The sequence below is a fragment of the Strigops habroptila genome, chromosome 8 (assembly GCF_004027225.2).
Source record: "Strigops habroptila isolate Jane chromosome 8, bStrHab1.2.pri, whole genome shotgun sequence".
NCBI lineage: Eukaryota > Metazoa > Chordata > Aves > Psittaciformes > Psittacidae > Strigops > Strigops habroptila.
This window is the reverse complement of record NC_044284.2, coordinates 30,224,350-30,248,286: the sequence shown is the minus strand read 5'-3', so window position 1 is coordinate 30,248,286 and position 23,937 is coordinate 30,224,350. Positions and strand designations below refer to the sequence as shown.

The following is a 23,937-nucleotide window of genomic DNA, read 5'->3' as shown; positions in this document are numbered from 1 at the left end:
AATCCATTACCTATCTCTGGAGACAGCCAGAGCATCGGAGCCCACCTCCTCGCAGGCAGCTGGTGCTCACTGGGGCTGGGCAGGGTGGCAGGTACTGCAGGTTGGGGCTTCAGGTACTGCTGTAAGGGGATGGAAAATTAAAGTTACTGTGCTGTGTTCTGAGCTCAGCTGTGCTGATCTGAGTCTGAGGAGCAACAGCCTGCAGCCCCCATAGGTGTCTGACCAGCAGTCTGAGACCCTGCTTTCGTTAGTACAACATTGAAGAGAAGGCTGTGTTTGAGTTATATATAACAACCTGAATGTTGTCCTGTAGTCTAAATGGAGTTTATTTACTCACAGTCTTGTAAATCCAGTCAGTTCTAACTTAACCACAGGTGGTTTCCGGAGTTTTCTGTGCCTGAACAGGACTGCTAGAGCCTAATTTTTCAGGGGTAGTAAATATTCATGGTTCATCCAGGAGACCGTGGAGATGCTGAAGAGCAGCAGCATGCTCCTCCCTGCAGTTTCTGTGTAATCTAGGTTTTATTTTAGCAAAAGGTTCAGTGGCTTCAGCTGTTTTCCCCTGCATCCACATGCCAGAGCATCAGGGACAGTGGGAACTGGGGGGTTTTGGTGGACATTCCTCCTGGGACAAAAATGGAGCTGTTGGGCTTCTGCACCACTTTGCTACCCAGGTCTTTCTGGTACACTGAATTATTGGAAGACTTGGGGGCTTGGACTCCAGGGACTTTTCTTACTTGGGCGTTGGGGTTATTTTTGATGGGAACTCTTAAAAAACATGTTCTTTGCAGCTGGCCTGGGATTCAGTGAGGAGAAAGCTGTCAAGCTGAGAAATGCCTTTTCATCCTGTGAAATTCCATTTGGCTTTAGCTGGTTTATAATCTGTTTAAAAAAAAGAGTAAAACAGAAAACCAACCCACAACATTTCCCCTGGTGCTGCTGGAGCGCCTGGGGGAAGAAAAACACCACCAACTGTGTGCCAAAGCCCCCAACAGCAACAGAAGCCCTTCCTCGAGCAGGGCTTTGCCTAGTGCCTTATGCTGCTTGGGTTTGGGGTTAGCATGGTCTGAAGAGGATTTGTTGGGTTTGTTTGTTTTTTCTTCAGCTCTGGTGCAAAGAGCTCTTGGCATGTACAAGTGATGATAAAATAATGGTGTTTTTTAAATGATTGTCCCATCCAGAGCAGCCCAGACTTCCAGAAAGAAAAGCTCTGTAGAAAACTCTCTGGATTAAGAGAGTCTCTTTTGTCAATCCCCATCATCATGAACCAGCAGAGGATGATGTACATGCTGTATCGCCTTCAGATGCCCAAAGTCAGGAGGAGAACCTTGGTCTTCCCTGGTGGGTCACGCAGCCATGCAAGGGGAGAAGGTGTTCATCACCCAGAAGGTGTGCTGCTTGTCTTATCCCTGGAAAAGGCGGACTAGATAATCTGAATTTCCTTTCAGACAGTTAACTCTCCTCTCAATTTTGGGGCCTTTCTCATGGGCTAGTGATATAAATTCTTGCAAACGCTGCTTTTCTTGCACTGAAGAGTGCTGCTGTGTGAGGTTTTTGTAAGTCTGTGCCCAGTGCTGGGGCTGTTTGAGGTATTCACAAGAAAGCTCCCCGGCAGTGGAGGAGAGCTGTGCTGGTGTCGTTGTGTTAAATAGCTGTTGTTTCAGGATCTGATTGAATTAGGACTTGCATGAACTCTATCAGTCTTGCTGCACAGATAAAGGCTTATTTATTTTTCATTGTCCCTTTGTTGAAATAAAACGGTTTCTGATAATGCCCAAGTAATTCTTTTTATCGACATTCAGGAGGCTGATATGGAAATAAAAAACAGGGAGCTCTTTCAGTGGAGATTAAGATCTCTCGGAAACGCGACAGGCTTCTGACATGAAGTATTGTCATCACTTCTGCCGCGGTGATGAGCAGGTGTTTCGGTGCTGCTGCTCCATTCAACTGCAGCCACTTGCCCTGAAAGGCGAGTCTACGGAACTACCAAGTTTTCCTCAAATCAAAGAGCTTCATGGAGGATACCTTAGCAGATGACAATGGAGATGTACATCACAAATCCAATATGCTAAGAAAAAAAGGAAGTAAAAGTCATAGCAACAACCTTTTTGAAACATAAAAAAAAGAAATAGGAGGCAGGTCTATTCCTATGTTGGATAAAGTGTTGCTTTCTGGGGGGGCTATGGACCTTTAGGAGGGATTGTGCCTGTCTCTAACTGGGACAAGGGGTCTGTGGTACAAGGGGCAAAGAGAGGGTGGGCTGCAGAAACTGGGGAAGTAACCCAAGGGACGGTGAGGACCCAGTTAATCAATTAACTGCTGCTTCTTGGAGTTAAACTCATTAAATTCCCCATGCTCATCTCGGATTTATAGTATAGGTTACCAGGCTGCACATAACCCAGGGGGGTTGTGTTGAGATATTTGGTGGGGGGGGGGGGGGGGTTGGCGGTAGGAGATGGAGCATTCATTAGTGTGAACTTGCTGGGGTAGGTGACCCCTTCCCAAAGGACCCTCTCCCCAGCACATCACCCACCCTGACAAGCTGCTGGAAGCTGCAGGCTCTCTACATCATTCCCATAGGTTTAACACAGCGTGTACATCTGCAGGTCAATAGAGGTGACACTCAGTTGGATGTCTGTCATCTGCCCTTGCCATCCGCAGTGCACTGAAACCATCAGTGGAGAAGCCCTGCCGTGCATGGGCAGCAGGCAGAGGGGTTTGCAGAGCGTGGGGGCTGGCAGCAGCCCAGGGCAGAGCCCACCCGGCGTGGTCCCCGGGGACCAGCAGTGCTGGCTGCAGATGGATGGCTGCCATGGCAACTCTGCCTGCGCCCGCAGCCACGTCTGTCACAAAAGGAGGGAAAATTGCTAATATTCAGGTTGCCAAATACCTGCTTGTGAGGAGCATGGTGGTGTGGCCTCTGATGTGTCATCTGGGGTTATTCTGGGGAAGAAGGAATTAGGGTGATTTAGGACGAGTGGCTAAGTCGGGATGGCACTGCTGTAGCCGTGCAGCACTCAGGGATGTTACTGTGTAGTTGTAATGCGTTTTTTCACTGTGTTGAGCTGTAGAGGCCCATTGAATCGTGGCAGGGTGGTATGAACAGTCACACTGAGGATCTGGAGAGCAAAAATGAGGGCAGGGAGCCTCCACTGAAAATGGAGCACAAGCCATCGAAGCACTGGGTGGCACCTGTGCAGCTCAGAGCAGGATTGCTGTTAATCTGCTTATGGGCACTGAAGAATATTTTTGGACAGTTGCTGATACCTTGCATCACAGGAATTAAATCATTAAACATTTGAGAGGGAATGGTTTTTGGTTGAGCTATAATTCTCCCTAGTCACTCCAAGCCCTGCAGTCCTGGGGGAGTGCAGCTGCTCCTCCAGCCCCTGACCAAGAGCCTGGGGTAAGCAGAAAGGCTTTCTGCTGCTGTCTGGCTGAGTAAGCCAACGCTATTTCATTCTCACTCCTCTTCAAAGCAATGTCAGTGCTGTAAACACTGCAAGACTGGGAGCCTGGCTGTTTTTGCTGCCATCCCTAAGCCCAAAGCTTTCAGCCTGCTCCGGACCTGTGGTGGCAGCTGCCCGCCAGCTCCCCAAGGGGCAGGAATTGCTTGACTGGCCTCAAAGTGTGGGGAGCTGCAGGCAGGGCACAGCCAGGCAAGTCATTTATTTATGAGCATGTGCAAGAGCAGTTTGCTGCTGCTGTTGGAGAGGGGAGCACAGATCAGTGCTGGCCCCCACGCAGCCGTGCTGCTGCAGCAGCATCGCAGCCTGCTCCCGCTGTAACACCAACACAAGCAATTAAAACCTGTGCTTATCTTCCTACAGAGCATTGTAGTTGCTGCATAATACCAACTCGATGACTATTTCTGTTTCTGAAATGGGCATCAGCTTTTCTGCTGATCCACCAAGTGAAGGTCTCTGTGGGGTTTTTTTTCAATGCTCTGTTGCTGGCTCCGTGTGCCACAACGTGTGTGATGAGGGACTCTGTTGCAAGGGAGCCAGGCTGTGGGGTGGGATGGGAGGCTTGGGTGGCCTGAGTGCATGCGACTGCATTGCTCCCGAGTTCTGTTTACACACACAGCAGGACAAAGTATTGCCAGCAGCATTCAGCCATGGCATTTTGCATGTTTATTTTCTGTAGCTTAAAAAAGAGAAGCCACTTTGTTCCTGGGGTGAGGAATAGGAACATGGAAGGATTTGGCTTGCAGAACAAGGATTTACATTATTTTCGGAGGTTTCTCTGGACAAGCTGGAACAGTTCACAATTCGCTGGATTGGGGTTTTTATGCTGGAGATGCTCAGAGCCCTTCCACGGGGAGGGAATGGGAGCAGAGGTCTTAATGGCTGTTCCTAAGCTGAGGAAAATGGTGGTTGATGTGAAAGCTGCAAAGGCTCTTTAAACAAAAAATTCATGAGACAACAGGACACAGAGATATACAGCTGCTGCTTCTGAATTTGCCTTGCTTATGAAGTTTGCTGTCACTCTGGAATGAAGAGCTAAGTAAATGCTAAATGAACTGTATTTAAAAATACTTCCTCAATAAATAGCCTTGCAAATTAAATTTCAGAAGATGATCTTACCTTTAGCCTATCTTGATAATTTTAATTATGGTTAATAAAAATTCAATCTGCATTTCAATTTTATTGTCCTACCACATCATGACTTCATCCTGTAACAAGATTGGTAATGCTGCATGTGTGTGCAGGCCAAAGCACTGACCTAAAGCCATGGGACTGGTAAGAAGGTCTCTTAGTATAAGTGCCATTTGAAGTCTTGCATGAATATGCTAAGCTCTGCCCTAAAATCAGCTGGAAGTTTTGTTCCCTTTTCTCCTGTAAGGCAGTTTGTTGGCTTCCAGCCTAAATATATCCTTAAAGTGTTGATAGATTGGTATTACGCCAGTACCTTGTTCTTCTCCCTCTATGATGCTTAATTGTCCACACTGTTGCCAGTATACACTCATATCCTGTAGCCATCCATCCCCTGGCTGGCTGAACAAGTCCTCAGGTCTCCCTCTGAGAAGACCTGATCATCTTCCTGTACCTGCTTCAGTGTGCATTTATCGTTCATAAGTGCCATCACCCAGCAGGACACAGTGCTGTGTGTGAGGGCTCACCTGGCCTGTTGGTGTGACTCTTTAGCCATCACCTGTGTTGCCGCTCTTTGGAGTCTGCGTTTTATGAGCTGTAGTTGGGACTTCTGTAGCATCTTTCCACCTGAGGAGCAAAGGAAACTATAAAAGCATAAGGGGATCACAGTGTCGCAGCAGCCAGCTTTCCTCTTGTTCTATCCAGACCTCCTGGAAATGGTGGTTTTTCACGTTGGGTGTTCATCAGCTCTCCATTGTGGACAGCGATACTCGGGCAGCCTCGTCATCTTTCTGCTGCTCGTTTTCTTGGAGAACTTGTGGCAGAGCTTTTGGGAAGTGCCCTGCTGTTAGCAGCACATGCAAACTGCTGCGCACCCTTGGCCCCTGGGCCAACTGGACCTGCAGCCTGCTGGTGCTGCCAGAGACCTGCTGGTGCTGGGTATTTTGCTATGGATGTTATGAGACTGTGTAGCTCTTAAAAACCCAAGTTGGAAACACTCCCTATGGGGGTTTCTCTTTCCCTCTCTCTGTTTTTTGATTTGTTTTGTTTTCTTTAATCTCCTGGAGATTTCACTATTACAGATTAAGAATATATCAGCAGTTGGCTGTATTATTCACTTCCTGGTGCAAAATTAATCTTTGCTCTGTGGAAATCAAGGACAGGGCAGAGGATTACGTGAATTGCCAGCTCCATAAAGATAATCTGGCAAATTAACGGGTGCACTATGTACTTTTAGTGGGATTCCTTCCACTTTCTTTGAAGCATTGTGATTGCCGTACATAGCATAGCGTGCCCTTCCTCTTCATCCTGCTCCAAACCCTGGTGAGAGCCTGTGGATGAATTTCCATGGAAGGGGACTGAAGAGGGCAGCCTTTTGGGTTGAAAAGTGTTTGTAGCTGACTCAGCTGTCCAGGGTTTTCCTTTCAGAGCTTGCTGCCGTGGTATCCCAAATGTTCATTTAATCAGAAACACGTGCAGACACTGATATTCCCCACATGTCAATCATTCAGAGGGAAGAAAGAAAGGAAAAGTGACTTCGGAATCAGTTGTTCCATTGTTCTCTGTTGGTGAGCCGTGAGTAAGCTGTGACTTAGGCTGTGTCGTAGTGACCTAGCTGGGTTGCTGGTCTCCTGGGATGGGAGAGCTGCAAGTTCTGCAGCAGCATCCCTTGCCCTCGCACGGGGCAGACTTTGGCTAGTCTCTTGGCACATCTATTTCTTGAAGCCAGTTTGCTGACACAACAGGGACATACAGATAATTTTTCAGCTGTTAGTTTAGGAAGGGAAGACAGACTTGATATCAAAAATAAAGATAGTTGGGTCAAACCCAACTAAGGTATAGTCTGCTCAAGTATTGTATTTAATGTGAAGGTTTATAGCAGCACTATATCTATATTTTATAGTTGTTTATGATAGTCTTTTGAATTGCTGCATTTGAGCCGTTTGGTTAGCAGTAACTCTTTCGCAGTTTCTTTCTCTGCTCTTGGCCTATGCTTTTAATACAGTGAAGTCACTTGCTTGGAGAACATTAAATGCCATCTAAGCTTCTCATGATAAGAAACTTTAAACATGCACATAGAACAATCTGGCAAGGCACAACTCGTAAGGGAGTATCTTTGAGTAGCAAGGTGATCTAATTGGAAAATGTGGTTTAACATCCGAGAGAAACACTTGCACAGGTTTTGGAGGAGGCTTGCTGTGTACATGAACTGTGCTCCCTTTCTGGAGCACACTGATGGCTCCTGTATGCCCTAGGGATCCATGGTGTCCCTGGGAGGCAGACGCACACCCCATGTTATTTTTATAACCTTTATTTCATGGTTGTTCTATGATGATATTAAGTTTGGGCCTGGGTTAGATCATTGTGCTTCTGTATTTGATTTTGTGAAACTTTGGAAGTGGTACAAGCGGTGGTGCGCAGTCTCATGTGAACCAACCTGAGCAGCAGGACACCAGCTTTGTCCTGAACAGGCTGAAGCTGCTTGGCCAGCTTCCCCTCAAGGAAGGCTTCCTGCCCAAAAAGGTGATAAAAACCCAAAGATCTTCTGGTTAAAAAAAGAAAAAAAAAAAATTTTGAAGAGTGTACCTGTTTTCTAAAGTTGTGGGAAGCTTTCAAATATCTGTCTTGTTGCCTTCACACTTTCAGAGTTGAAGAATTTACATGCTAGAGGTAGAGTTTTGCTTGTATTGCTCTTGATACTAAACATTGACCATAAGTATAAAGTAGGATATGTAGTGATGGGGTCTTTCAAGGTGGGGAGATTTCAAGGTTTCCACTTTCCTCTGCTGATTTTCTGCATTGGACTGATCACTGTTTCTTGTTCCCAACCTTCTGGAGAGCAACAAGCCTTTCAAGCCTTCCAGCCTTCTATTGTTTCACTTTTACAACAGAACTTATGCAGTTTACAAGCTGACAGGCTCAAGGTTATGTCCCAGTGGCTCTGCATAGCACTGTGGTGGCCCCGTAGTTGCATTGCCAGTGTCGGGGTCCTACCCTGGGGTCAGGCACCCTGGAGGATGCTGTCAGTGTCATTACAGTAATTGCATTTTTGTTCCATTTGGCAGCTGGTGATGGAGTTCTGCGGCGCAGGCTCCGTCACTGACCTCATCAAGAACACAAAGGGGAACACCTTGAAGGAGGAGTGGATTGCCTACATCTGCAGAGAGATCTTACGGGTACGTGCTCAGAGGCAGCTAAGTGTTGGGGGTTGCTGGAGTGTTGCAGTTGGTGCTCAGGGGACATGGAATGACTGCCACGCTGCCATGGGCTGGAGCCTCTTCAGTGCTGGTAGGCATGAATGATTCATGTTCTTGTGTGATGCATAATAAATAAACCCTGTTTAATGACCTTTAACTCTCTTAGTTCCCTGACTTTTAACCCTCGTTTTTCCTTCAACAAAAAAATTATTTCCTTTAGTATTAATAGGGCAAAGATTTATTTACGTTAGAATTACATTTTCAGTTGACAGAAAGGTGAGGACTAATAAAGCCTGTGGAAAGAATCTTCATGATTAAAAAGCACCCTATGTTTTATTAAATCCACATGTCTCTGGCTTTAATGAGGATGCTGCAGCTTTTATACCCACAAGATAAATGTTTGACTGGAATGTCTTAAAATGGGCCATGCCAGAGTCATGTACTGGGAGATGGCAGCTTCAGCAAAGGCTTGCTTGCATTTTGCACAGCTGGGGTTTCATGGTGTGATAGTAATGGTTGCCCAAAATTAAAATCTGTCATTCCGTGAACAGAAGTTTTGTTCAAGAAGAAAATAAATTCTTGGGCATGTGAAGAAAACCTGAAGAAGAGCCTTCTTCAAGTGATAGAACAAGAGAAAATGGCCTCAAGCTGTGCCTAGAAAGGTTTAGATTGGGTTTTAGGAAAAACTTCCTCACTGAAAGGGTTGTCAACCATTGGAACAGGCTGCCCAGGGAAGCAGTGGGGTCACCATTCTTGGAGGTATTTGAAAGACATGTAGATGTGGTGCCTGGGGACATGGTTTGGTGGTGGACTTGACTTGGCAGTGTTAGGTTTATGGTTGCACTTGATGGTCTTTTCCCATGAAACGATTCTATAATTCTGTGGAAGAAAGTGAGGCAAGATGTCTGCTCCAGAAGGAGGTGTCCGACACTGCCACTGAGGTGGCTGCTTGTGTCTGGAGGTGACACAGCACTTCTCTGTTGACCCTGAATGACACCATCCACACCAACATGATGTGCAGAAGATGTGGTGCTGTAGCTAATCAGCTGTTGTATGGACACTGCTTTCAGTGCCAGAAAACCAGTTACACAGGCTTATTTTAAATGTATGAGCACTATGAGCCTACTTCTTAAAATAGTCCCTGGCAATGAGTCAGAACCCAGCCACTGAATTATGTCTCAGGGCCGCTGTTCAGTGTCATCACCTGTATTTTGGCCATGCATTGGGCATTGGTTGGCAACCTCCACAGGGTTTCAGGTGATGAAAGGTTCCCACCTTCGTGCTGGAGAGGGTGGCTCAGTCTTGGTTTAGATGTTAGCAGCCAGTTGTAATTGTAACACGAGGCTGAATCTCATGTTGTTCAAGCATTTATTGAAATTCAGTGAAATTTTTACTTTGCTTCCGATGCACAAAGATGCCTCTAACCAGGTATAACATGGCTAAAAAAGGGCTCTCATACAAGTTCCACGGTTGTGTCCCAGGGTAACAAGCGTAAAATGACTACTAACTACCAGTAGTGATAGCAGAAATTATTTTCTTCCTCAAGTATGAATGTTTAATGTGAAATGTAAACCTAATGCAAAATTAGGTTTTGAAGTAATCCATATTTTTCCGAAGCTGGCAGTGTAGATGGATGTTACTTTGAAATAATGAATGAATGAAATAAAAAAGTAGGTTGCAAGAAGAAATTAGCGAGTTAATAAAAAAGCAGAACAGAAAAGCTAGTTTACCTTTAGCCTTTGCGACAGGCTTTTATTTTGAGCTATATCTCTATTAGGAATATATGTAAGTTAGAACATTTGTATTTGCATGGTAGCTTTTTTAATAAAAGCTTTTCAGTATATTAAAGACCAGTTTATTGGACCAATATAACAAGAGAATTGTTTTCTTCGGTTTCTGGGTGATGGAAATACAGAAAGGAGACAAAAGCATTCTGTTATTTTTGCCACTGAAATTGCTCCCTAAGGCAAGGGAGCACATGTGGGAAAATATGTCAAGAGTTACAGAGGAATTTGGGTTAATATGGGTTCCTGCAGAAACTGAAAGGTTGGTTTTAACCTCTAGAGAATTGATGATTCTCCTGCAATGGAGAGCACCCACTGCAGCACATCCAGGCTATCAGTGGGCCTTTTGCCTGCTTGGCATGTCCTCCCAGCGTGCGACATAGGATAATATTTTGAACACATGCTAAACAAAAGCATTCTCAAGTGTTTAAGTCCAACTGTGAATCTTTCATTTCTGGAGCATAATTGGTTGAGGAGGAATGTCAGAAAATAACGTGCTTTGAACTTGGATTCCTCTAACCTTTCTCTGAATCCTCTAGGGCTTGAGTCATCTACACCAGCACAAAGTAATTCATCGAGACATCAAGGGACAGAATGTATTGCTGACGGAAAATGCAGAAGTTAAACTAGGTAAGAGTAGGTTAGAGCTCTTGGAAACTGCAGGTGGGCTGGCTGGAGAGAAGCAGCAAAACTGGCTTGTATACAACTTGGAGAAAGGGGCTGGATACTAAGATCTACTCTGTGTTTTTTCTCATGCCAATCTCAATAACATGACCTTGCGTGTGGACCAAGTGCTGTGTTATAAACTGCTGGTGGTTGATGGCCAAGTTCTACCTGCAAAGGTGTACTTGCAGTGGTGTTTCTGTTCAGAAAAGTAGTTTGGGCAACTCTGCCATCAGATACAGGTTAAGCAAGCGACCGTTTTTTCATGCCCCAGACTGAAGATTGCCCTGTGTGCATTGCCAGACATCATCGAAGTCTGTTCCCCCACAGCTTCATAGAAATGTCCTACAGGATCATACTCCATTCAGTTTAGTGTGACATAATCCAGACTTGTTTTCCAAGCTGACTTGTTAGGGACAGCTTAATTTGCAAGAACTACTCAGACTTTCATAGGTGGTGTTAGTCACTCTGGAGAAGACCAGGCATTCATGTAAAGGTAATATGGAAGACAGCAGGTCGGCTGTCTTCCATATTAGAACAGATGATGTGCTGATATTCTCAGTTGTCCAGTGTTAAGGCTGCTTTGCATGTTTTAATTTCTGCTAGTGATGGAAAATCCCTTACACTGGTAAAGTGAGGTACAAGCCTTGTTTTCCCATGTCTCTCTCTTTACAGCAGAATAAAACCCCATCTTAACAGATGGTACCACCAGCTCATTTGGCTGCATGCTGGTGAAGAATCCCCTCCAAGGGGAAATTCTCCAGGGCAAATCCCCAACCATTGTGCTGTGCAAAGTGAACTTAGTGGACCATAGTGTATTCTGTCATTGATTTGATTTCATCAGGTTTTGCTCCATTTTGCAGCTTTCTGCTTGACATTTCCCTATGGGCCTTTGTCCTTGGCCCTTAGTTCCTGAAGTCTTTTGCATTTCTACCATTTCCAGTAAGATTTTAGGTAGAAAAATGAGGCTTCTACCAACATTTGACAGGCTTTAATTGAAATGAGAAAGCATAGAACAAAGGCTGTGGCTTATTCATGTTGCTAACCCTGCTTCTCATTAGTATGAGGAGCTGTGATATCTTTTTATTGCCTCCTGGCAAGGAGGAAAAGGCACAGGGTTTCATACAAAACCTGGACACGAAATGGATCAGGTTTGTCCTTGACTGACCTCTGTTGATCCCAGGAAAGATCAAACAGGAGTGTCTTTGGCTGCATCTTTCTTTCCTGACCACGCAGAGGAGTTGATCTGAATGAACTCGATGTGTTACGTTCAACAGCGGGGTGATGCTTAGGTTTGTCTCTGACCTTACAATGCCCTATTCTCTCTGATCCACAGTGGATTTTGGTGTCAGTGCGCAGCTGGACAGAACGGTGGGCAGGAGAAACACCTTCATTGGAACGCCTTACTGGATGGCCCCTGAGGTCATTGCCTGCGATGAAAATCCTGATGCCACTTACGACTTCAAGGTACCTAAACTAGCATCCTCCTACTCATTTATATGTCATTACAGATGTAATCTTTGCCAAGTTTAGCACGTTTACTAGTCAGGCAGGGAAGGAATTAAAGCAGCACTTATCGGTGCTTGCAATGAGAGTTGTGATCATAAACATCTGAAACAGGTGCTTGGTATGATCTCGGGTTTTATGCCTCAGTAACATGAACCTGAGCACTTAGGAATTTAGTATATTCTTTCAGCTTGGAAAAATATGTTGACAAGCAGCATAGTCTCCTCCTGCTTTCTGGCTGTTGGATTTTGAGATGCCAGTTCAGGTCCAGTGTGAATCTTTGTTGTGCTGCTCATGTACCCAAATATACTGTGAAGAAGTCTTTCCCCATGCTGAGAAAAGTGTCAGACTGAGGCTTCCTACCTGCCAGCCTGCTTTTCAGTGCTGCATGTTTAAATACTACAGTCAAACACGCTAGTTTTGCTCTGTTTCGTGAGGGGAAAGGAGAGGCGGCCATGAGGGAAGATCATGAGGGGAGACGAGTGGTGGCCATGAAGGGAGATCGTGAGGGAAGAGGGGCGGCCATGAGGGAAGATTGTGAGGGGAGAGGAGGGGTGGCCATGAAGGAAGATCGTGAGGGGAAAAGAGGGGCAGCCATGAGGGAAGATCATGAGAGGAGATGAGCGGTGGCCATGAGGGGAGATCGTTAGGGAAGAGAAGGGACAGCCATGAGGGGAGATGTGAGGGGAAAGGAGAGATGGCCATAATGGGAGAGCAACGGCAGCCATGGGATGTGAGGGATGGCCATGAGGGGTGAGAGGCAGTCGTGAGGGGACATCACGAGGGAAGATCACGAGGGGAGAGCAGGGGTGGCCATGAGGGGTAGGGGCGGCAGCTGTACAGTGTGGGCCGCTATGGGGGGCAGATGAGGGGTGACTGCGAGTGGAGATTGTGAGGGGCAGCCAGGAGGTGAGATCAGTTTGCCCTTCGTGACACGGTTTAGTGGTGGGCTTGGCAGTCCTGGGGTAACAGTTGGATTTGATGATCTTAAAGGTCTTTTTCAACCTAGTTGATTCTCTGATTCTGTTTGCTCTGGAGAGAAGTCAGGTCAGGTTTAGAAAGGGCAAAATCACGTCTCCTGGCCTGCAGGCTTGTATTTGCAGGGAGATCTGAAGGCTGCCACACAATCGGACATTCAGGGGGCTGACCTACTTTTCACATGTCTCTCTAGCCTGTTTGAAGTTTATTTTTGGATCGGTGGCAACACAACATTGCTGCTGAGTTACAATGTGGCACAGAGCAGGTCTGCTGGAGGGTTAGGACTCCCAGCTCCCCATTCAAACAAGAGCAAGTTCTGATGATTAAAACAGGGAGAGCTTAATGTATTTTATCCTGTTTCTGCCTAACTGCAAGTTTCTGAACGCACATCTGTAGAAATGTCCCTTGGAGGTTTTTTTGTCCCTTCATTTTTTCAGGTATCCAGAACTTGAATTTCTAGCTCCAAACCCCCTAAGGTGCACTGAGCCTGTCCAGAGAGGAGAGTAAGACAATGACACATGAGCTTTGGGAAAAGAAGCTCAGACACATAAAAGCTTACTGATCATGTGCATGCTGAGAGGTCACTTTGCAAGATAATGTTTAATAAGGACTTTGAGCCCCTCTGGTGTGGAGCAAGGTGGCTGCTTTCTAACAGTAGGACACCACAATGCAATAGTGCAACAGCCCACCGTCGTGGCACAATTTGGGCTGCTATTAGAAATCACTCAAAATTTTTGAGAGATGAAGGATTTTAAAGTAACCAAGCAATGCTTTGGTATTGCAGCTATTTAAGTGCATCAGTCAACTTTTGAACTGGTGGTTTTTCCAGAAAGCAGCTCTCCAGTCTGAGTTCAGACTCTGGGTTACATAAATCATCAATGATAAGGACATGTAGAAATAGTTTAATCTGCAATTAGTTAGTACTCTTTGATTAACCAATTACAACAGGCGTTTCCTCAGCTCTGCTGATGGCAGTGCTTCTTAGCAGGGCTACAGCCTGCGCTAGCTGCTCTTGCTGCTTCTCCACTGGCAGCTGCCTGGTGCAACACTAGTCACAGCTTTTTGTTATTGTCTTTTTCTTAAAAAGGACTGATATCTTCATAGGCTACATTCTAACCTCAGATATCCCTGAGGTTTTTCCTCTTTCCAAAATAACTAGGGCACTTAATATGCCGTTGACTGATGCAGAAGCGCCGGGACCAGAATCCCTCTATTGTCCCTGAGGATCAAATGCTCATAGCGAGCTGAGGCGCCTGTGTCTCTGTAGTTGGCATTGACTGTTTTCCCTTGGCTGGGGGTATGAAACAGAAGGTTGATTGCTGCCGACACACCCACTGAGGGGTGTTTTTGGAGCTCGTGGTGAGGGTCCACCGGACATTAGTTCATACCCCAGATCACATCCCTGCACCTGATGCTCTTGCTTTGAAGGGGGAGAAGAGGGATGTGAATGACAATTATTACTTTTAAAAAGGGATGCAAATCAAATGCTCTCAGGTTTAGCTGACTGGCTTAAAACAGTGAATACAAAAGATGAGATTTATAGGGTGAAAAAAGGAATCCTCACAGGCTTAATCTGTTGAACAAAAAGCCTCTGATCTCACTGTTTTCTTAGCCAGAAAGAGATGCCTGTGTAATCTATGGAAGAAGTCAGTAAATACCTCCTCAAAAAATAAAGCACTTTAAGAAATAACAAAGAGAAGCCTCACATTGTTGAGGTTATTTGTTGTTTTTTCTTCCTTTTTTTCTTTAGAAATATCTTGTCAATAAGCTTAGACTCAAAAGTGGGGGGGAGGCGAGAAGCTTGCTTCCCTTCCCAGCTCAAGGCAATGGAAATACATTAGCACAGCATCTTTTTGCTGAGTGGACTGAAAAGCTTTTCAGTCTCAAAAATAAAAACCCCACAGAAAGAAAATAAATCTGAATTCCTGATCATTATAAAATGCGTACTTCCTGCTGGGTTTCTGCTTTCTCTGGGAGACTTAGAGAGGTGATAATCCCTTTCTATATTGCTCCAGTTTTAAGATCATTTGGCATCTTGAATATAATACTGGGCACCTTGATATGGAAAGACACACTAGGAATTTGGCAACCCAAAGGGAAAGGGTCATGTGTGCTGAATCATGTGGAAAGACTGCGATAATAAAGTATGCGGCAGAAATCCCAGCTGACCAGAAACAAAGAATGGATGAGACTGTCCTGCAAAAGGGCTGGAAATAAGATTTGAGAGAGAATTTTTAAGCAGGTACAAGATGTGTACAAGGACAGCATTTGTAAGGGGATAACTTAAGTTAAAAATGAGGAAAAGTGCCTTGAGATTGAAAATCTCAGGTGTCGTTCCTGGAGGTTGTATATGAGAAAGTGCTCATGGTCCCTAGGGGCTCCCTCTAGCTCTGGCTGAGCTTCTGGGGCTCTGTGCTGGGAAGAACCACCTTTCTGTGATTTACTCACTCAATTGCAGGTTTAGGGGCTTGAGGAGGTTTGAAAAGGGCAGCTCTTGAGTCAGAGGGAGAAAACTGAAGTAGAACTGCAGGGGATGTGGCAGAGAGTAGGGTGGAGGGAGAGCTGGAGGTTCGGGAGGAAGGGTGGAAGGCAGAGTCCGTCCCTCACACCCTGAGGTGTACATTTACAACATTTACTGGTTTTGATGTGCTAACTGCAATTTAGCTGATCTCCATCAAACATCAGCTGCAGCTGCATAGCATCAGGCTTGTTCTGTGCACCTCCAGCTTCTGCCCTTGCCATTGCCACCTTCCCATCACAGTCAGGTGTCTCCAGCCCCCTGGACATGTGTTGGAGGCTGTGCTTGAGATGAAAGCACCAAAATTAATCTGGGTCCTGTTCCTAATGCAGTGGGTGCTGGGTTGTGAATCATTAGCAGCCCTATACGTGATGTCCAGAATAACAAATTAGCTGCCTTCTGCCAAAAAATGAAGTTGCAGCAGTGCCATTAGGGAAGATGCTCATTTTCTCTCACCGGGCACGTACTGTGTCTGCCTCTGCTGCTGCCGGGAGAGCCAGGCCATCCTCTGGGGCTTGTTACCAGATCTAGAGGTGGAGCCGCAGCTCATTAGTGATGGTGGGGCGGGGAGGAGGCACTGCCGGGGAGCTCACCACTGCTGTCAGTCAGGGAGATGCAAGTGTCCCTGTTTGCAAGGGAGAAAGTGGAAGGAGGAGTGATTCAAGTATGAAATCAAAGAGATTTCTAGACAGGTGTGTTCCCTCTGCTCTGATCATTCAGGAGATTCAACCAACCACGTGGGCTTAGAACAGGGTAAATAAGTGTCCGTTTGTCCTCACACTGGTGAAACACCGCTTTTCAGGCTTCCATTTAATAAGTCCATGATACAAGAGCCTCTTGAGGTATCTTGAAATACTTCATGTTTTTCATCTGTTCCAGGCAGCCTGTTTTCTGTGGAGCTGTATCAAATCCATGGATGAGCATCACCCAGCTTTAAACAGGGAGCCACCAGCTGGGTTTGCTGCGGGGAGTAGTTTGTCACCAGCTTGTCCAGGAGCTGGGGCTTTGTTCTTTGGTGCACAGGGCTTGTTAGAATACCCCCACCAGGGGACCTTCAGGTCATCAGCATCTCCTTAGGCAGTGTCCTCACCATGGCTATGGGGAGCGATGCTACAGTAAGGTTGCCGTGCCCCACACTGGGCAAGGTTGCACAATGCATTGAACGTTTTGAAATAAATCTTTGGGATAAAGAGAGGGGTTGGGAGCCTCTTCTAAAGCTCCGGCACATGGCAAGAGGACGAGACCAAGGTGTGGGTCTGGGGGCTTGCAGAGGACTCACAGATCTGGCACACAGGACTGAGCCCCTTGGGCTGGGGAGAGCCACGCTCCCCCCCCCCCACCTGGTGCCCCCCGCTGTGACAATGCTCGATGCTCTCTACATCACATATGCTCTTCTGCTTTCTTTTACAGAGCGACTTGTGGTCTTTGGGGATAACGGCCATTGAGATGGCAGAAGGCGCTCCCCGTAAGTAGATGCATTGCTCTGCTTTAATTAACCCTAGGTCGTAATGTGCTGGGGTTTGCTCAGCACCAGCCAGCACTTGGTTCTGTGCAAGAAACTCCATGCAAAGGTTTTTCCAAGCAACCTGGGCTCCCTGAAATGGAGCTTGCAGGGTCCATGGGGGCAACGTATGGCCCTGGGGATAGGATGAGCAGTGGGCAAATGTGTGTGGCTCATTATATGTCACTTGAGCTCTATGGGACTCAGTTTCCTCAAATAAAATACAGCTGAAGGAGGGGTGGAGGACTGGAAGCAGGTAAAAGACTGCTCCTCAGAGCTGGTTTTTTACCACCCTCCATGGTGATACAGGTAGTGGCACGCTGGGTTCATATGGTGCATCTGTGCAGATCATACTGGTGCGGCTTTTCAGCATCATCCTGGGACTGTCCTCGTGTGCCGGTAAATGCAAGTCAATAGAGCAGAGCGCAGTGGCACATGGTGCGGCTGTACTGTGCTCTAGGCCTGTTGCTGTCAGCACCCGGCAGTGCTGGGGACACACATCGGCTCTCACCTGAGCTCCAGGCTGCTGCTGGGACAGGGGTAGTCACTGTAAATCCTCCTGCCATGCGGGTCTTGTAGCTTTAGAGGAAACCTGGGGTCTTCCCAGTTGAGGGCGTAGCCTCTCTTTAAGAAACCTGGAGGGTCCGCGAGATGCTGTGCCATGTTTAATGCCTCTTCTTGCAAATTGCAGCTCTCTGTGACATGCATCCCATGAGAGCCCTCTTCCTCATCCCCCGCAACCCGGCCCCAAGGTTGAAATCAAAAAAGTGGTGAGTCTCTTTCTTAATCTCCAATGACTGTAAAAATTTTTCTGGAGCAACTTGTTTCTGCAGCCCAGGCACGCTGGGGACTTGGTGTTTACATTTATATAGCTTCAGGGGTTCACAGTCTCCAGCATCACTCCCATGAGTACAGGTCTTGATCTCCTGTGAAGATCAAGATCTCCTATGAACAGGCAATTTGATCTGAAGGAGTCACTAACCGTGGGATGGAGGGCTTCCTAGGTAGGCAGAGAGAGGAACGCTCTCTTAACGCTGCTGTTTCGCAGCACGGAGTTGGTTTTTCCAAGGCAATTCATGCAGCCTGAAGCCAGATGACACTTTGCTTGGTTCCTGTTTCTTTCCAGTCAGGTTCCGTTTTCAAGTGGAAACATGATTGCAGGCCAAAAGGGAAAAAAAAAGATAGTTTATATTGAAAAGCCCAGGAATGCAGAGATTTGTACTTAGTTTGGGCTTTATTTTAAAATTCTGCAGGAAAAAATACACGGGGCATGCCAACAAAAACCTGTAGGAAAAATATCCCTGAAGCCCAGCAGATGTTGTTCTGTTACTGTATGTTCTGTACCAATGGAGCTGGAGTCCTTAAAAACGCTCATCTTTGGTTTGCGCTGTTTGCCTGCCCAGGTTCAGCAGTGGTTTGGTCAGGAAACATATACCAGATGTTAAGAGAAACAGCGCTGCCCCTTGCTCCCAGATAGGCTGAGCTCACAGAGGGAAGTTTTGCCTTATTCTTTAAAATGATGCTTATTATCTAATACAAAAAGAAGAGCAATGGGTAGGTATGTAACACATTCGGTGCCAGCAGCAGCTATTTTGTTGCTGGGAGAGGAGCGGGAAGGGCTTGGAGTTCTCTGCATCAGATGCATGGTGTTGGGGTTTTAGGACCATCCCCTAAAAACTGACTGAGGCTTTGGCAGGGAGCATCTTAATTTTGTCATCCCGATCATCAGCTGCTGCAGTTCCAAACCAGGAGCAGAGGGACCTTTTGCAGCTGGCTCTGCAGAGGGTGTCATAGATGCCCACTCTCCTTGTACAGCCTTTCAAGGTTATCATTATTCAGCTGAGAAAAATAGTTTATACATTGTTTTCTGCCATATCACCAGTCTCCTTCTTAATTATCCTCGCTGCTACGGCACAAAATGGATTGTAAGACTTCAGTTTATTTTTCATACAAAAGTGGTGTTTATGCAGCAAAGTCTTCCTCAGCTTCCAGGCAGAGGGGAGATGAAGATAGCGGGTTTTGAGCAGAACATTTCCCCATCTTCTTAAGGTAAAAACAGAGCTGAGGTGGAAGTTTTGTTTTAGACCCTCCTCTGAGACACGAGGATGTGCTTTGTGCAAGTCAGGGTGTTATTTGGCACTACCTTCCCCCGGCATGTCTGGTGGCTGTCTCAGGTTTGCACATCTCGTGGTGATGAGCAGTGGTGGTGTCTGCCCAGGGTCAGCTGGTCTGTCCAGTGCTGTGCTCTGCACTTGCCAGGGTCGAGCTTTGAGAGCAGGATCGACTGGGAAGTTGCAGTGTAATGAAACTCCAGCTTCAATCCCTCCAGGGGCGTGTAGTGTTCCCTGGTCCCTGCTACCCCTCCATGAGCAAGCAAGGATCCTTGGTCTCCAGCATAGCTCAGACCTATATGCATCTTCTAAGCTTTCGTTGCAATAGGAAGCTCCAAAGGATCCAGACAATGCTCCACCTTTTCCTTAAGAGCAATTTTTGTCAGCATTTTCAGTGGGACACTCATTTCTCAGATGGATGTTCTGGGAATGGCCAGGATATGTCCTGGCATTGTGCAAGCCCAACCCAAGAAGACTGGAGATGTTCGAGTGGGCTTTCATAGTGGCTCTCTGGCAGTCAGTGGGCTGTTTTTCACAAGCACAGATCACAAAAGAAGAGCAAAATGAAGAAAGGTTCAACTCGAACCTGGAATTTGTCCTTGCTTTTGTGCATGGCAACACATAAAAGTATACCAAGCGGTGTACTTTAATGAAATTAAAGTCTTCAGTATAATTTTCTTTCCCAATTAAAGCCAGCCAGCAATGAAGCTTTATTTTCTTCTTCCTGCACTTAGCAAGTAAAAATGAACTTGAGCTTCAGTGATGTCGTTCCCATAAACACTCCCTAGCCCTGCCTTATAAGAGATTACAAACCCTCTTTGTTAATGAGGTGATATTTGCACTGTGATAGCGCTTCTGATCCAAGCATCCACAAAGACTTTGCAAACATTGATTTAAGCTTTACAAACCTCGAGAGCTGGAGGAGCGTGTGTTTCGTGAAGCTGGGCTGATCTATGCCCGGGGAGGAGATGAGACGTGTTATGGTGTCCTCTTGGATCAGAGCCAGGGAGGAAGCCCTTGTCTTCTGCTCCAGTGAGGGCTGAGTTGTGCTACTGGACAGGCTGGCTTTTTTGGAGACAAAGATTGCAGGAAAACCAGAGGCCTGAGCTGGTGCCTGTCCGTAGCTGCTCAGCCAGCTGAAGAATACAAAGGTGTCTTAGGGCACTGGGACCCCCATCCCGAACAGATGGGCAAATCCGTCACTGGAGGATAACTTTTTAGTTACTTTACCTCAACAGTGTTTGTGGGTGCTCAGGACCACACATCCAGGACTGGGGTCCCTCCTGTTTCACACCAATAGGGGAGAATCATATTTTAGAAGCAGATACTTTTTTTGAGCGTCACATGGAGTGTCCCTTCTGGATTCACCGAGGCATGGGGTTTCTTGAGGCAAGGTGCAGAAAGAAGATTTGCTCGTTAATAAAGCTGGAGGGAGGATTTAATTGGATCCAGTAGTGTATTTTATTTTTGCATCTCAATTTGTATGGATTAGCACTTAAAAGATAAATCACTTTTAGTCTGACAGCTTGAAAGTAAAATCTCTGAAAGCTTACTGTTTTACTTCTAATGCAATTCTGTAGTATCTGTTGGCTTCTGATGTTAATTTACACTCATTTACACTATTTGCTAAAGCAACATAAGATATAGTGGCTTGTCAACATCTTTCTTCCTTGTAAATCCCTGTTCTCTTGGGTTTATAATGTGGTGAGATTAGTTCCAGGAAAACTTTTGATACGCAACACTTGAGACTAAGAGAAACCTGTTTATTAAAGATGTAGCTGAAATTGTTTTAGCTGAGATACAATGTAACTGTTTGTGGGAGGGCAGGCTGTGAGGTGAGACTGGGATCTTATCACCAACAGCCACGTTCCCACCACTGCCCAAGCCTTGCTGCTCAAAGAGTGTGTCCATTTGTCTGCATCGTGATCATGGAGACCGGGTCATGGTGCCCCCCAGAACCTGGTGGGTTAATAAAGCTGCTGAGTCTCCCTGAGAGAGCAGGGAAGAGCTGCAGGCAGTAAGCATTGCCCGGAGGTTGTCTGAGCTTTAACAAGCCATGTAATGTTAGGTGGTTAAATCTACCAATAAAAAAAAGGCAAAATCAACCTAGCTTGTCCCACTCAGCTTCAGAAAGGTACATCCCTTGAAACACCACCCGGGGCCTTAAAATATGAGAAACAATCCATTAAGGAATTGCATTTATATCTTTATATGTCGCGTCTCGTTTCTACCTGCAGTTTCACAGATCAGAGGGAAGGGAGGAGGAATGCTCCCTTGCATTTTCTTGGTCGCCCTTGACGACATCTGGCTTTGGTAATTCACTGGTCATACTGACGGTTCCTAACTTCTCCAGACTCAGCAGAATGGTGGGTTCTCCTGACTGCACCAGGAAGGCAAGAACAGGAGCATACATGGGAAGAGTAGGAGAGGATGAAGCGAAAGAGGGCACATGTGATGGTGCAGCTTTGAGACAGTGCTAAGCATCAAGAGAGGTCATGGGAATCCTTTTGGAAGGCTGTATCTGAGCAAGAACTGTGTAGCAGCCATTCTTCTCAAATACCTGCGGGTTTCTCACTTTCTAATACAAGAATCAATATATGTACTTATTTTTTCTGTACCTTCCTTTTCTGTACTTGGCCAGGTCTAAAAAGTTTCAATCCTTCATTGAGAGCTGCCTAGTGAAGAACCACAGCCAGAGACCAACCACAGAGCAGCTGATGAAGCACCCCTTCATCCGAGACCAGCCCAATGAAAGGCAGGTCCGCATCCAGCTCAAGGACCACATTGACAGAACTAAGAAGAAGCGAGGCGAGAAAGGTTAGTGGAGAAGGGAGAAAGGGTTAGTGGAGAAGCAGCACTCTGGGCAATACTTGACCTCTACCATGTGCTTGGAGATCCCTAGCATAGACCAGAGCATATCCATGCGGGTGAAGCAGTTGGGTAGAAGGCGGCAGGCGAAGAGGTCTGGGTTGCTCATGGTCTCAGTACCAGTTTCCCTTAGATGCAGATGGCTAAGTTTATTTGCAAACTGGTTGAGTTAAATAGGAGCGGTCCTTCTGTGTGACCATGCTTCTGATGGCTTTGAGGTCAGATTATTTTGTTTGATTTGATTCCTCTCAGTCATTGAAAATATCCATAACAAAACCAGTCAGTGTTCATACAAAGCCTACAGGTGACTCATTAGAACTAATCAGTGTTTTTAAATATTTTTTTTTTCCTCTGATGAAAATGGTGTCTTTTTTGTCCAGATGGTAATTTGCACATGGAACATTTAAGCTTTGATTCATTAAAATGTGCATGTAAAATTTACGTCTGCATATATACGGGAGGGAGAAACTGCTTTCATGCCAAGTCTGTTGATCTATGTGACATTCACGCTGCGCCAGCAATGAGCGGAGTTGTGCAAATGAACATCTAGATAAGACCCTTGCCCCAAAGCAATTCCATTGACTAGGAATAACCTATTAAACCGAATGTTTCCGGTGAACTCTCCAGGCCCTATCAAAGTCTTCTGAAACAAAGATCAGCTAGCCAAAGAAACGCATTGAAGTATTCAGCTGCTTGTGAACTGAGTTTTAATTTGAAAGCTCATATGTAGAATCCAGCAAATTAATGTCACTATTTTTCTTCTTATTGGTAGTGGTATTAATTTTTCATGCATACCTTCCAGCCCCTTGTAATAGATTTCACTACAATCAAAACAATAAAACGGGATCCCAGTGAAGTATTAAATGTGTTTAGTCTGGCAAATGGAGATTGGACCCTAGAGATGGAGAGTAATTGGGTAAATTCAAGCCTTTGTTTTACTGTAATTCTCTTCATCTGGTAAAGATGGTATCCCAATAGAAATCACAGTATGTAGCACAACATTGCAGTTGAGCTTTTACATAGAAGTCTTCATTGCCTGGAAAATACATGGATTTGCATAGGAAGAGCATATGTTTAGGGAGAGAGGAGTTGGTGCCTTCAGAGCCATAGTTAAATTGCACTTTCCAGTGCCTGTGGCTTCAATAGCTTGTGGTGCTCCTCTGTTTGAAGAACCCTCCTGAAGAATGGGGTCACTCACTGTCATATGGAGATAAATTCTTATTTTATGGACACCCCTGTCTTTACGCTGAGCACCTGTGGTTGTTGGGGCCGTTGCCCACTGTGCTGGTGCTGCCTGCGGCGCTCTGGCCAAGATTGCAGCCCTCTTCCCAGCCAGCGCAGGCATTCGAGGTGCCAGCACCGAGGAAAACTGCCTGTGCTTCCCTGGCCTTGCAGCCCTCTGTAAAAACAAAAGATGATGAGAAATAATCCTGCCTATTTTTTGTCATGTGAGAAGAAGAGTTGTCTGTTCTGCCTTCAGAGCTCTGGGGTTTTCAACCACTGGAAAAAACAAGTAAGTCCAGCAAAGGGCACTGATGAGCAATTCTGTTCCTAGATGAGACAGAGTACGAGTACAGTGGAAGTGAGGAGGAGGAGGAGGAAAATGACTCTGGAGAGCCCAGGTAAGAATCAGTATTTCATTTCTGCCCTTACGTGTCTCTAACTCTGTATAAAATCAGATTGGATTACAGGCTGACGTGAACTAGAAATGGAGAAAGGACAGTTTGAACACTAAGTCCTGTTTCCTGGCAGAACAGAGTATATTCCCTCTGCTGGATGGTGTGTGGGTATAAACTGGTGCTCTAGGTCACCCTATCCAAAAGCTGGGGAAGAAGACCCGGGTACCCCATCACATGTGGGATCTGCAGCAGCATGTGGTGCTGCCATGGGAATGTGGGTATTTAGATGTGGAAAAAATGTGAGTTGAAATTAAAGAAGACTCTTTAAAACGAGTTCCTTGCATCCAACTGTAACTCCCTATTTCAACATAACTTTTCACCATGAAACCTCTGTAGAGCTACTGCAAGCGCGGTAGGGCTGGAACTTTCTTGGGTGACAATTTTCAGAGCCATTGTAATTACTATCAAGTTATTCCATTATTGCACTGAGATAATGTAATATTTTAATAGCTGGCAATGATTCATGCTAAATGTGCTTTGTGAACGGCTAAATATAGTGTGTGCCACTGCAGCAGAAGCAGCTTTGGTTAGAAACTT

At 45.9% G+C, this 23,937-nt stretch overlaps 1 protein-coding gene across 7 annotated transcripts in view; it reads left to right on the top strand.

Moving 5' to 3' along the window:
* The window catches only part of TNIK (TRAF2 and NCK interacting kinase), a 161,807-nt gene that overhangs the window by 90,137 nt on the left and 47,733 nt on the right, over positions 1 to 23,937 (top strand). For all 7 annotated transcript variants that reach the window (XM_030495360.1, XM_030495366.1, XM_030495365.1 and 4 more), the window contains exons 5-11: positions 7,661 to 7,771; positions 10,116 to 10,206; positions 11,576 to 11,706; positions 16,652 to 16,706; positions 17,434 to 17,512; positions 21,495 to 21,670; positions 23,277 to 23,343. In XM_030495360.1, coding sequence (XP_030351220.1) covers positions 7,661 to 7,771; positions 10,116 to 10,206; positions 11,576 to 11,706; positions 16,652 to 16,706; positions 17,434 to 17,512; positions 21,495 to 21,670; positions 23,277 to 23,343 — 710 coding nt within the window. The remainder of the gene's footprint in view (positions 1 to 7,660; positions 7,772 to 10,115; positions 10,207 to 11,575; positions 11,707 to 16,651; positions 16,707 to 17,433; positions 17,513 to 21,494; positions 21,671 to 23,276; positions 23,344 to 23,937) is intronic.